At 43.8% G+C, this 13088-nt stretch overlaps 1 protein-coding gene and 2 long non-coding RNA genes across 3 annotated transcripts; 1 reads left to right on the top strand and 2 right to left on the bottom strand.

Annotated features, from left to right (window-relative positions):
- Nucleotides 1-305: 305 nt before the first annotated feature.
- On the bottom strand, nt 306-7634 carry sod1 (superoxide dismutase 1, soluble). Its single transcript, XM_085470313.1, has 5 exons — nt 7489-7634; nt 6062-6158; nt 5842-5911; nt 871-988; nt 306-692 (listed from the first exon to the last, which is right to left on the bottom strand). The coding sequence occupies exons 1-5, from the start codon at nt 7558-7560 to the stop codon at nt 585-587; spliced, it is 465 nt and encodes a 154-aa protein (XP_085326439.1). The 5' UTR covers nt 7561-7634; the 3' UTR covers nt 306-584.
- Nucleotides 7635-8097: 463 nt separating this feature from the next.
- LOC146700218 (uncharacterized) lies at nt 8098-9335 on the top strand. The gene is made up of 2 exons (XR_014922526.1): nt 8098-8678; nt 8889-9335. It is a non-coding gene; the product is annotated as an uncharacterized LOC146700218 (long non-coding RNA).
- Nucleotides 8647-12254, bottom strand: LOC146700219 (uncharacterized). Its single transcript, XR_014922527.1, has 2 exons — nt 11672-12254; nt 8647-11461 (listed from the first exon to the last, which is right to left on the bottom strand). It is a non-coding gene; the product is annotated as an uncharacterized LOC146700219 (long non-coding RNA).
- Nucleotides 12255-13088: the final 834 nt, after the last annotated feature.

Below are 13088 nucleotides of genomic sequence, written 5' to 3' on the forward strand. Positions count from 1 at the left end.
TTGGGGTCCTTAGGGACTAGTAAAGCGCTTGATAAATACAGGCCATTGCTGTTTGTATTAATGTTGAAGTCCTAAATTATCATCTTTAAATATTTAATCTTTCTCACTGCTTTTCTTGAACAAGCTAACATAAGAAAAACTGGAAGATTTCAGCCATAAAATAGTCATTGAAAATGTCAGTGAAATCTATGGGGCCCTTTTCCAGTAACTGACTGGTGTTTCATCCTTACATGTTTTAGAGGATCCAAACAGGTTAAAAAGGGGCCACCTTCAACTACAAGATCAATCACACACACAAAAAGAAACAACTTAGATGAACTATTTATTTTTTTCCTTAAGTATACAATTGTTCATCACTTGTGCGTTACCAATTCTTTGGGATGCTCACATGGAAACATAACCCCATTCATACAATTGTCATGAGGAACAAACAGGACAAAGCATAGCTCATCTACTTCACTGGTGACTAAAAGTCACAGAGAACTGAAAAGGACAAACTGTCACATCAAGTAGCTCTATTGGTCTTGTTAAGTGCTCTATGAAAAACAAAACTAAACTCAGTGCTTCATGTTCTGTTAAGTTGATTACTGGGTAATTCCAATGACTCCACAGGCCAGACGTCCACCAGCATTACCGGTCTTCAGGCTCTCTTCATTTCCTCCTTTTCCCAGGTCATCAGCCTTCTCGTGGATCTAATACAAAGGGCAAAAAAGGTTTTCATAAACAGTTCTCAAAGCTAAGCCACATACAGTAACTTGAGGCTCGCAATCTGGAATATATCACTTTCACATATAATGAGAATAAAAGGGAAATGAAAATAAGCAGAAAGGAAATGAACAAAGTGACAAAGGACTGTCATTTTTCACTTACCACCATAGTTCTTCCAATGATGGAGTCACGACCTGTGAGGGAGATAATTTTGTCCGTGATGTCAATCTTGGCAACATTATCTGCTCCTGCAGTCACATTCCCCAGGTCTCCAACATGCCTGTTTACAAAGGAAAAACAAAACAACCTTGCTTTTATCCAGGGGTGTCAATATGGAAAATATGAAGGAGAAAATATGGAATAGTAACTGTTTTCATACTTTTTACAGCTTTTCCTATTGATGCAGGTTTTCCCCATGATCATTTGTACTACAGCAAAGTAATTAAGTACCAGTCAAAAGACAGATAGTTAAAAAGTAAAATAAGTAAATAAATAAAACGTAATAGTTCAAAGAGTTTTTTTGTTAGTTTTTTTTGTTTTTGTTTTGTTTGTTTGTACCACCTACACTACCGCTCTGAGCCACATGTGTATAAATAATAAATATTTCATGGATGGAATATAACCTACAAAAATCTTAAGATTTACAAACATCACCTTAAGATTGCTTAAGTCTCTTTTATTGTGGTGAATTTTGTTTTAATGATACAACACTGCAGAGTGTGACGATGGCATATGCTGGCCTTACAGTTAGGATTCATTCCACATAATCTATCCAGTTTGAAATCAGCTGAGCATATTGTTTGTACGTTCCCTTCTCTGACTTTCCTGCATCACTTTTAATTATCACAGGTTGCCTAAACTGGTGACATTTAACCTTTGTTCCACATACATGCAAATCAAAGCTACAGTCAAACCTAGTGTAACGTGAAAGTATTAAGCATCATCACCTAACACAGACTGCATGCAAAATTCTGCAAACTCACCTGGGCCATTTCTATATGAGAATCAATCTATTCAAGCAAACAATTTGCAACTTTGAGTTAACTGAATGATAAGTAATCCAAGGCTATTTTTGGTCTTCCTTAAAATGACACAGCCATATCACAACAGGGCCCCTCTTGACATGATCTGAAGCTTATTTTTAAAGCACCCTACTGAATCTTTCAGTCCTTTGTAACCATTTATATTACCTCTTATTGTAGCCACTGCTGAGAAGTAGTGATGGTGCAATGAAGCCCCGTGAATGTGTTGAATCTTTCTGGCCAATTGCTTCGCCAGAAGGCAAATCACAAGAAGCTCATTTGAAAGTACTGACATTTACTGGTCATTCAATGTACAGCAGCTCTGTTGTGATAATACATGTGTGCTACATACCAGTGAATATGTAAATGTAATATATACCTCAGAGATTGATTTGAAAAGATATGTTATTACTGGGAGGTATCATGTTAAAATCCTCCCTAACTGCTGATATTTTTTTTGGCCTTTTTGTTGATCCATAATGTGCATAAAATCTCCTTGTAACTTCGTGACGATCCTCAGAATGACCTCAGATCCAGTTCATGAAAAAAAATTAACTCCCACGTCTTTTTAACAGCTCGAATCACATAACAAGGCAGTCAGGCAAGTGGCCACGTGATATTCTAAAGAATACAGGCCTATAATAATTCAAGATGGCGCCGAGTATGGCAGCCTCGTCGCGAGCTCCCCCAAGCAACGGCTTTCTTCTGTGTTTAATTTTACTTTTCCTTTATTTTTTCACGAGCAGCACTTGTCTCCTTGTGTACGACCGACAAACCTTACTGGACATAAAAGACGGTCTTTCTAATAACTTTCCGGAGTTCAAGTTTTGCAACACGGACGCTCCGTTTGCAGACCCCCCATTCATCTCACCTGAGACGCCTTTGTTCTCTGGCCCTGGAGGCCGCAAACGCCGACGCAGAGGGAGAAGATCTGGCGTTCTGGTTCGACTGAGACGGCGCACTTACAGACCACCGTTACCCAGTTTATTACTGGCTAATATGCAGTCTCTGGAGAACAAGCTGTGCGAGCTTCGGGCACGGATCTCATTCCAGCGAGAGATGCGGGACTGATGCGTGATATGCCTCACAGAAACCTGGCTATCGGACAAAGTACCGGACTCCGCAATACAACTGCCGGGGTTCTCTGTGCACCGCGCGGACAGGTCACAGGATCTTACTGGGAAAAGCAGAGGTGGTGGTGTGTGTTTCATGATCAACAACAGCTGGTGTGATTATGCGAACGTGCACCTGGTCAAATCCTTCTGCTCACCGGACCTGGAGTACCTGATGATTAAGTTCCGGCCATTCTGGCTACCGAGGGAATTTACAGCAGTGATTATTACGGCTGTTTACATTCCCCCACAAGCCGACACTGACCGTGCACTCAGGGAACTGTACAGCGCCATCAGCAGCGAGGAAACCGCACACCCAGAGGCAGCGTTTATCACAGCCGGAGACTTTAATAAGGGAAACCTGAAGAAAGTCTCACCAAAACTCCATCAACACATCCTTTTCAACACACGTGGAAACCGGCTACTCGACCACTGTTACACCTCTTTCCGGGATGCGTACAAAGCCCTCCCCCGCGCCCCATTCGGCCAATCAGATCACTGCTCCATCCTGCTCCTGCCCGCCTACAGGCAGAAGCTGAAACAGGAAGCTCCAACCCGGAGGGCGGTGCACTGTTGGACGGACCAATCGGAGTCTGCGCTGCGGGACTGTTTTGATCACGCGGACTGGGAAATGTTTCACGTGGCCGCCAGAGACATTGATGAATACACAGACTCAGTCTGTGGATTTATCAGGAAATGCGTGGAAGATGTCGTCCCATCCAGAACAGTCAAATCCTTCCCAAATCAAAAACCCTGGATTAACGGAGATGTTCGCGCGGCACTGGCGGCACGGAACACCGCCTTTGCCTCCGCGAACACATCGGACTACAAACACGCACATTACCAACTCCAGAAGACGATCAAAGCAGCCAAACGTGAGTACAGGGACAGGGTGGAGCAACAGTTTGACAACCCTCGGAGTATGTGGCAGGGACTAAACACGATCACAGACTTTAGAGGGAAAACCAGCACACCGCAGACCACGGCCTCCCTGTGTGAGGATCTAAACGTATTCTACGCTAGATTCGACACAGCGAACACCATGAGACCGGACAGTGTGCGCACCGCGGATGACGTCAGTGCGCACACTGTGTCTGAGGAGGATGTGCGGAAGTGCTTCAGGAAGGTGAACGCACGCAAAGCTACTGGTCCGGACGGGATTCCCGGCCGCGTCCTCAGGTCATGCGCGGCTCAGCTGGCTGGAGTGTTCACACACATCTTCAACCTTTCCCTCTCTCTGTCTGTAGTCCCAGCCTGCTTCAAAATGGCCACCATCGTCCCTGTACCCAAATCCTCCACCATCTCCTCATTGAACGACTGGCGACCTGTAGCCCTGACCCCCATCGTAAGCAAATGCTTCGAGAAGCTGGTCAGGGACTTCATCTGCTCTGCACTACCCGACTCACTGGACCCTCTACAGTTTGCATACCGCCACAACAGGTCCACTGATGATGCCATAGCCCTGACACTACACACTGCCCTGTCACACCTGGAGAAGAGAGACACGTATGTGAGGATGCTGTTTGTAGATTACAGCTCAGCATTCAATACCATCGTTCCCTCGAAGCTGGACAGGAAACTGCAGGATCTAGGACTGAGCAGCTCCCTCTGCAGCTGGATCCTTAGCTTCCTGTCTGACAGACGCCAGGTGGTCAGACTGGGCAGCATCACCTCATCCCCCATCACACTGAACACTGGTGCTCCACAGGGGTGTGTACTGAGCCCTCTCCTGTACTCACTCTACACCTACGACTGCACAGCCACTAACAGCTCCAACATCATTGTGAAGTTTGCGGACGACACTACAGTGGTGGGTCTTATCACCAACGGTGATGAGACGGCTTACAGGGAGGAGGTCAGCGCCCTGACCCACTGGTGTCAAGACAACCATCTCACCCTCAACGTCGCAAAGACAAAGGAGTTGATAGTGGACTTCCGGAGGTGCAGAGAAGTACACACCCCCATCACCATCAACGGCGCTGCTGTGGAGAGAGTGAGCAGCTTCCGGTTCCTTGGAGTACATCTGGCTGAGGATCTTACGTGGTCAGTACACACAAACAAAACAGTGAAGAAGGCGCAGCAGCGCCTCTTCTTTCTCAGGAGACTGAAAAGATTCGGCATGAGCCCCCGCATCCTCAGGACCTTCTATCACTGTGCCATTGAGAGCATCCTCACTGGATGCATCACCACCTGGTATGGCAACAGCACCGCCTACAACCGCAAAGCTCTCCAGCGAGTAGTGCGGTGCTCTGAACGGATAATTGGAGGTGAGCTTCCCTCCCTCCAAGACATCTACAGGAAGCGGTGCCTGAGGAAAGCGGGGAGGATCATCAAGGACTCCAGTCACCCCAGCCATAAACTGTTCAGACTGCTTCCATCAGGAAGGAGGTTCTGCAGCATCCGGTCCCGTACCAGCAGACTGAGAGACAGCTTTTTCCATCAGGCCATCAGACTGCTGAACACGTCATAGACACCTCAGCTTCACTACTGGAACTTCAACATTATGCACTCCACACTGTATATAAATGCCACTTGTTTTGCACATATTCAACTCTGTATATTTTATATATTTTATTATTATTTATTTTTAACTATTTAATTTGTAAAAATGTGCACACACACACACACACACAGGAAAATATTTAGTATACACATCCAGAAATGCATACACTATTATATATTGTACATATATTTATTAGTTTCAGGTTGGCCATTCTTGTATTTTGCTCGTTTGTGTTGTTGTGTTTGCACATCTCTGTTGCTTGTGGGGCTCGCACACAAGAATTTCACTCGCATGTGCTGTGCCAGTGTGCCTGCACATGTGATGTGACAATAAAAGTGATTTGATTTGATTTGATTTGATTAGACAAAGGTTTCATTTGGACACACCCACTTTGCTTAACACGGGCCTTGGGACTTCAGTGTCAGACGTAACATTACTACTGATATGCAATATATTAACTTTTTATACTGATACTTTTTCTTCAGACTCGACTCACCTTTCCGCATCATTAGGTCCAGCATGATTCTTGCTGTAGGGATTGAAGTGTGGACCTGCACTAATGCACCCTGGGAAAGAAAATATATATTAAACATATTGAACTATTGCAAATTTAGTCTAGATTACCTAACCTAGGTGATGCAGTAACATTATCAAATTCTGAAAATTAAGAAATCCAAGTCTCTTTGGATTTGAATCTCTCACACACAGAAACTTACCGTTTGTGTTATCTCCAAAAACATGGACATGGAAACCATGCTCACCAGGGGTAAGGCCTTTGATTTCTCCTGTCAGCTTCACAGGGGCTGAGTCATTCTAGCAGATCAAAAACACAAATACAAAAGAAGCTCTCTAAGCCAGGTGGCTAGAAGGACAGGAATATTGAATGAAGATTACTTCCACTCATGCTGTTGAACGGAAGTAATCATTTCTTATAATCAGGTAAGGAGAGGAAAAACAAAACCGGGCTGTAGGATTTGGTGCCAAAAAATTAACAGACCTTTCAGATATACTACAAAAGGCATACTCTCAAATATAAACCTAAAAGATCTTATTAAATCGAACTACAACAACAGTAATGTTCAATAAGTTTGTTTTAAGGCATGGTACGGTTAGTTTAAACTGCACAATCATGCTTTCTGAAAGTTATTACTGGAGGGTGCAATGCATTTTCTATGGAAAAGGACAGGTGATCATTCATCACGTCTACACAGCAGGAAATCTCTTAGAAAACCTCCAAGCACCTTAAGGCAACTGTTGTGATTTGGTGATCTAAAAATTTTAAAATGCACTGAACTGAAATCAAATGATTGGTTACAAATATTACTTATACACTGTAATTTACACACAAAGTCTTCTTTGATGTGAATGAGTCCGTCTCTTTGATAGTGGACCATGTGTCTTTGACGGTTGCACCGTGCACTTTACCCTTATCAAGAAGGCCAAATAAACGAAAGGCAACGAAAACAAGGACAGGCAATGACTCGGCAGAAAACAAGGAAAGGCAATGACTCGGCAAAAAATAACGAGCAATTCGCGTTTGCTCGTTTTGACGGATCACAATAATATCGAAGCATTTTGCCGGCTGTTTCGGAGTTACAGCAAAAGCATTACATGCAGAAGTGCTTGCCTGGTTAATGAAACCACATCTGGCCGTCTGTTTTATACTGGCCCTGCAAACGTTAAATTTACGCAACAAGCGTCTTTCTTATACAAACAGCCTGGGCGGCCCTTAAAAAAAAAACACACCTTTAACCATTACCACTGCACAGGCTTTAGTGGTCAAAGGTTACTGCTATAGTGACAAGCCAGTGATTTCATATATCCTGCTAAATGCGTGGTTTACACAAGCAACCTACTTTGAAGTGCAGAGTAAACTGAGGTTAATTAGCAACGGGGTGGCGTTGAATATGAGACCAGACTGCAAGAAAACCCACGCAATTGTGCACGAGCTGTCATTCACAAGCTAACGCGTACCTGGCTAGCAAGCCAACAGCAAACTAACCATTAGACAAGCTAAAGAGAGCAGAACTTGGCTAGCTTAGCCGTCAGCGATAACGGTAGCGTTTCGCTTTTAAACGGCTAAATGCGTAGTTTGTGGGATGTTTTTTTTCTCTCAACTTCAAAGAAGAATAGCCCGTCTTACCTCCTGTTCAAAATAAACTGTCCCACTAGTGTCGCTAGTTCCCTTCAAAACGCAAACAGCTTTCAGCACCATCTTTGCAGAAGTTTCAGACACTACACCCAGCCGTGGTCTTGCTTTTGACAAGCGATTACGCGATACTAAATAACTAATAGGCGGGTGTATGCTACATCAACCAATCAGAATCAAATAAAATTAAAAAGGGCACATTTTGATTGGTCACCGCTAAGACAGTGTCTTATCAGACAGACGGAACAAAATCTCTATAACGACTTTATAAAAATAATTAAATATATAAAATACACAGATAAGTGAGAAATATAATTTTTTTCGAGAGTAGATCTGAGAAAGTTCCCTGTACTTAAAAAATGTCATATGCATCCTTGTGAGTAGGGGTGGGTTTTAATAATCGATTCATCGATTAAAATCGATTCTGGCTTGGATAACGTGATATCGATTCATTAAAATCCTGAATCGATTTTTTATATAAATGTATTTTGCCCAAAATTCCAGAATCTCAGCTCACAAAATTTTGACAACCACCAAACATTTAAAACAGTAAATGAGAGCAGGTACACGGCTTCTGCACAAAGAGGTAAACACATATGGCAAGCCGTTAGAGCCATAAATCGCCACTTTCCTAACCCGTTTGGTTAAGAAATGGCGTAAAAAACGCCGTTTAATTATTCAAAACGCCGAAAAAAGCGGCGTTCTGTTCCGACAAACGCCGCTTTTTCCGCCACTCGGATGGCGCCCTGAACGCACCATCCGAGTGACGTAAAAAGCGGCGTTCAAAGACAGACGGAAACGCCGTTTTTTACGCTACTCGGCACAAAACGCCGTTTTTATGCATCTTTGAACGGCGTTTTTTACGGCGTTCTCTGCCAGCTGTAACGGCGTTTAAAACGGCGTTTTATTGAAATTATGCAGGGCACTCCCCATGGTTCCCTCATCCAATTACTTTCAACTCATTTCACCCAATCAAAGAAGAGGAAGTGCAGACCACACTAATGCGTCACCGATTCACCTTGCTGCTAAGTGATTGCCTATTCAGTACCAGTGCTTGTCACAGTATTCACTTGTATTATAATCCCACTATGCATTTTGATGTGTTTAAGGCATGATCGAGCAAACAAACGACAGAATACTTTTTCTGAAACCTTAACTGTGTTACCTGTTATGGCAGCTAACAGGTAATGAGCAGAGCTAGCTCTGCTCATTTCTGAGCTTCTTTCTTATTTTCCTCTTTACTTCTCTTAACCTTTAACTTATGTTTTAGCAATCAGATCCTGCCATCTTGCATTACCGCTTCGTGCTAGTTATGTTGACTTTTCTCTTCTTTTGTCTCCACTTTTTTCACCCGTGTTTGGACACTCGGCGCATGGCTCCTTTGTTTACATTAGGGATCAGCTGTTAGCGCTGCGCCCTGCAGCTGCGCTACCGGCAGACAGACCCTACATCCCCAGTGAGGGAAGAAACGGGGGTGATGTCTCCCGAGGACACCTCACACACCATCTCTCCTTCCTGTAATCACTTTAAATGTGAGATCGCTCCCTGTCCTCCCGTACTGGTGATGGTGAAGCCAAGGAGAGAAGGCCCAAGTAATAAACACCCGTTTCAAAGAACCGACCTGTGTCTGTGTTGTTGTGAATTCTGTCATGGAAATCAGTGCATTTCCTGAAAGAAATCTCTCCTTCCGGGTCATCCGTGGATCGAGTTTCCTTCGAGACGTGGGCAGCGATAAGCAGAGTTTTGTATAAGATTAATTATTCAAAGTAAGCTCAGGTATGCCGTTCAGCGGGTTAGTTACAGCGCCGGGAGTAGCCTGGGAGAACAAAATGATACAGAGACTGCTTTCCCAAAATCAACTCAAAGTTTATTCTTCTGTGCAGGGTTTTTATAGGCAGAAGGGTTCGTGTGTCAACAAGTTTCAAGTTACAAGTTACAACCATATAAGGAAGTTCCCCCTAGCTCTGAAAGGGGCCTTCTATAATCTCAACATACTTTTGACAGGTCCATTAAACACTAGACAGTTAGAATCCTTTAGTGATATAAGTTTGCACATGGTAGAATACTGCATGTAGTTATTTGCATTAGGAAATGTTTAACCATATATACCTAAAGGCACATAATCAATGGTGTGTGATCTTTAGCAGGCTGCAAACTTGATGTGCACTCGAGGAATGCACTGTCCCACTATACCACAGCAGGATCAACGCAGCTATGCCTGTTCCAGTTTAAGTGCCTTCTTTACATATAGATGAACTGTTGGATTTTCCAGACCAGCAGGCCAAAGGAAGTTGCCCGTGGGGTCGCAGCAAGAGGAGATGAAGTTCAAACAAAGGGCATTGCAGAAACAGGGTCCTTTGTATAATATCATCAAAAAAGGTATTCAGTACATGCTCCCAAAATACTAAAATATCTAACATTTCCTGTATCCTTTGGGGCAACAGACCTGAGTCACACTTTTAGAGAAGTACCTGGTGAGGTGGATTGAGAGGAATATCCATGATGCATGGCAGTTTGTTCACTCACTTCCTCTCCACCACAGCTTCCGAAGTGCAGCCAATCACAGAGCTTGCTCTCCTGATCCAAGAAGAACACATCAAAGTGCGCTGCACAAGCTTGCTCACAAAAAATAGCCTGCCCATACACTGCTTGTGTACAGCTTCTGTTTTGATCTTCCAGTTCAGCAAATGTATATATGTGGGTGTCCAGGTATTTGTGCTCCTCCACCACATCATATCAGTGGGTTCAGTATCTTATACTTTTGTCAAGATAATGCACACTGCAGCCGACAGTTATCAGAAAGAAGCCATTACCAAGTTACATGGATTCTTTTTTTTTTTTATAACTTCATGTCATATAAACTAGTTATGTTATGTGCAACACAGTCATGTGCCACTCTGGTTTTATGTTTCAAATTCGTGTAAGACATCCACAGTACTCTGATGACATTGACAAGGACATCTCCAGTTTACATGGGAAACTATTATTTCAGGTTCTTGAGATTACTTATTTACGTCACTTTTGAGAAAACGTACATACAGGTCTGATTCAAAACTGTATATCAATTTTTTTAATGCATGTTGAAAGGGCAAAAATATTCCTGAGATACTGTTAACATTATTAAATTTGAAGGCTATTATACAGTGGTATTACTTTAAACTGAGTAAAACGGTATTTTGATAAAAGTTAAGGTCTCCGTTTGTTTCAGAAAGAGCATACTGTCATTTACTTGCTTTTATTATTTATTTATATGCCCTCCGCGGACCATCTCTGCACTGCGTGGGTGATTAGTGGCTCCCTGCACAGTAAGGGCTGCACACACAGGGACAAGACGCACTCGGTTACGATCGGATCTTCCCTGGGCAGGGGGAGGTGATGAACTGTATGCCACTTTTTCATTGGCATACATTAAGTACAATGTTTTATTGCCTACGGTGGGGCAGGTCACATACTGGGTGAAGGTGGGCAGTGTGGAGTCCAGCGAGACATGATTAAAGTCCCCTGATATTAGAAGAAGAGCTCTCGGAGATTGCGTTTGCAGTCTGCGGACCACAGAGAGTCACAGGCTACCTCCACGGATGCTAACCGCTAATAGCGCAATGTCTGTGTTGCAGAGTTGTTCTTTCACAGCGATGTGCCCAGAGATACCACAACCGTCTTTAACAAACACTGCCAGCCCCCCTCCTTTCCTCTCACCGCTGTCTCTCGTCTTGTCCGCCCGCAGCAGCTGGAAGCCGGGCAGCCTACTCACAGAGGGAGTACCGGGATACTGCCACTGTGACCGGGTTAGCGTCATTAGCTCCTCAATCATATCAGGGAGCGATCTCACATTTAAAGTGATTACAGGAAGGAGAGATGGTGTGTGAGGTGTCCTCGGGAGACATCACCCCCGTTTCTTCCCTCACTGGGGATGTAGGGTCTGTCTGCCGGTAGCGCAGCTGCAGGGCGCAGCGCTAACAGCTGATCCCTAATGTAAACAAAGGAGCCATGCGCCGAGTGTCCAAACACGGGTGAAAAAAGTGGAGACAAAAGAAGAGAAAAGTCAACATAACTAGCACGAAGCGGTAATGCAAGATGGCAGGATCTGATTGCTAAAACATAAGTTAAAGGTTAAGAGAAGTAAAGAGGAAAATAAGAAAGAAGCTCAGAAATGAGCAGAGCTAGCTCTGCTCATTACCTGTTAGCTGCCATAACAGGTAACACAGTTAAGGTTTCAGAAAAAGTATTCTGTCGTTTGTTTGCTCGATCATGCCTTAAACACATCAAAATGCATAGTGGGATTATAATACAAGTGAATACTGTGACAAGCACTGGTACTGAATAGGCAATCACTTAGCAGCAAGGTGAATCGGTGACGCATTAGTGTGGTCTGCACTTCCTCTTCTTTGATTGGGTGAAATGAGTTGAAAGTAATTGGATGAGGGAACCATGGGGAGTGCCCTGCATAATTTCAATAAAACGCCGTTTTAAACGCCGTTACAGCTGGCAGAGAACGCCGTAAAAAACGCCGTTCAAAGATGCATAAAAACGGCGTTTTGTGCCGAGTAGCGTAAAAAACGGCGTTTCCGTCTGTCTTTGAACGCCGCTTTTTACGTCACTCGGATGGTGCGTTCAGGGCGCCATCCGAGTGGCGGAAAAAGCGGCGTTTGTCGGAACAGAACGCCGCTTTTTTCGGCGTTTTGAATAATTAAACGGCGTTTTTTACGCCATTTCTTAACCAAACGGGTTAGGAAAGTGGCGATTTATGGCTCTAACGGCTTGCCATAAACACAAAGCGCAGACCGCGGATCAGAATCAGTGAGATGTCGCCTTTCTCACCCGACGGCACGGACACGGTCGGGGCTGAAAGCCGACAGCTCGCTGATTCGGATGTTTTGGCGGGTCCGCGCTTTGTGTTTACGCCCCTTTTGCCCTGATTCTAAAGCTGTTAGTTTTATCTCTCTCCGAACAATATTGACCGAACCAGCAGCAAAAGAAGATCCAAACTAAGCTTCACATAAACATCGTCAAGGACTCGCTCTTACTTTTGCCGTTTTGCTTCCACCACAATAAAAATAAATAAATAAAAATAAATTAAAAAAAAATCACACTTCATGAGTATATGTTTACTGCTGCCATAGGAGTTGAGAGTAAAAAAAATCATAATCAAGCTGCTAATCAAATTAAATTGATTAGTGTGAACACTGCTACAAAAGCAGAAATTTTGACAATTTGTAGAAAGATATCAGCAATGATCTTAGAGGAGCATCTGTTGCTGCCCATCAATCTGAGAAGGCGTATAGGCCATTTCCAAACAAAACCAAAGCCAGCATATCAGCACGAGCACTACACTAACTGCCAAGCACTGTGATGGAAGAGTGATGATCTGGCACCTTATCACTGCGGGCACCAAGCAGACCATGTGGTGGTACTCCTCCGTGTACCACAGTCAAATGTGAGGCCATCTATGTTACAGCTAAACCTTGAACAAAATTGAGTCATGCAGGAAAACAATGGTCCCAATCACAGCAACAAATCTACAACAGAATGGCTGAAAATGAAAAGATTCGAGGTGCCACAATGGCTCAAAGTACACACCTCAACCTGCCTCAAGT

This window comes from Copadichromis virginalis, linkage group LG10, assembly GCF_057382275.1.
Source record: "Copadichromis virginalis isolate Kocher_CV1m ecotype Utaka linkage group LG10, C_Virginalis_male_GT1.1, whole genome shotgun sequence".
NCBI classification, from domain to species: Eukaryota; Metazoa; Chordata; class Actinopteri; order Cichliformes; family Cichlidae; genus Copadichromis; species Copadichromis virginalis.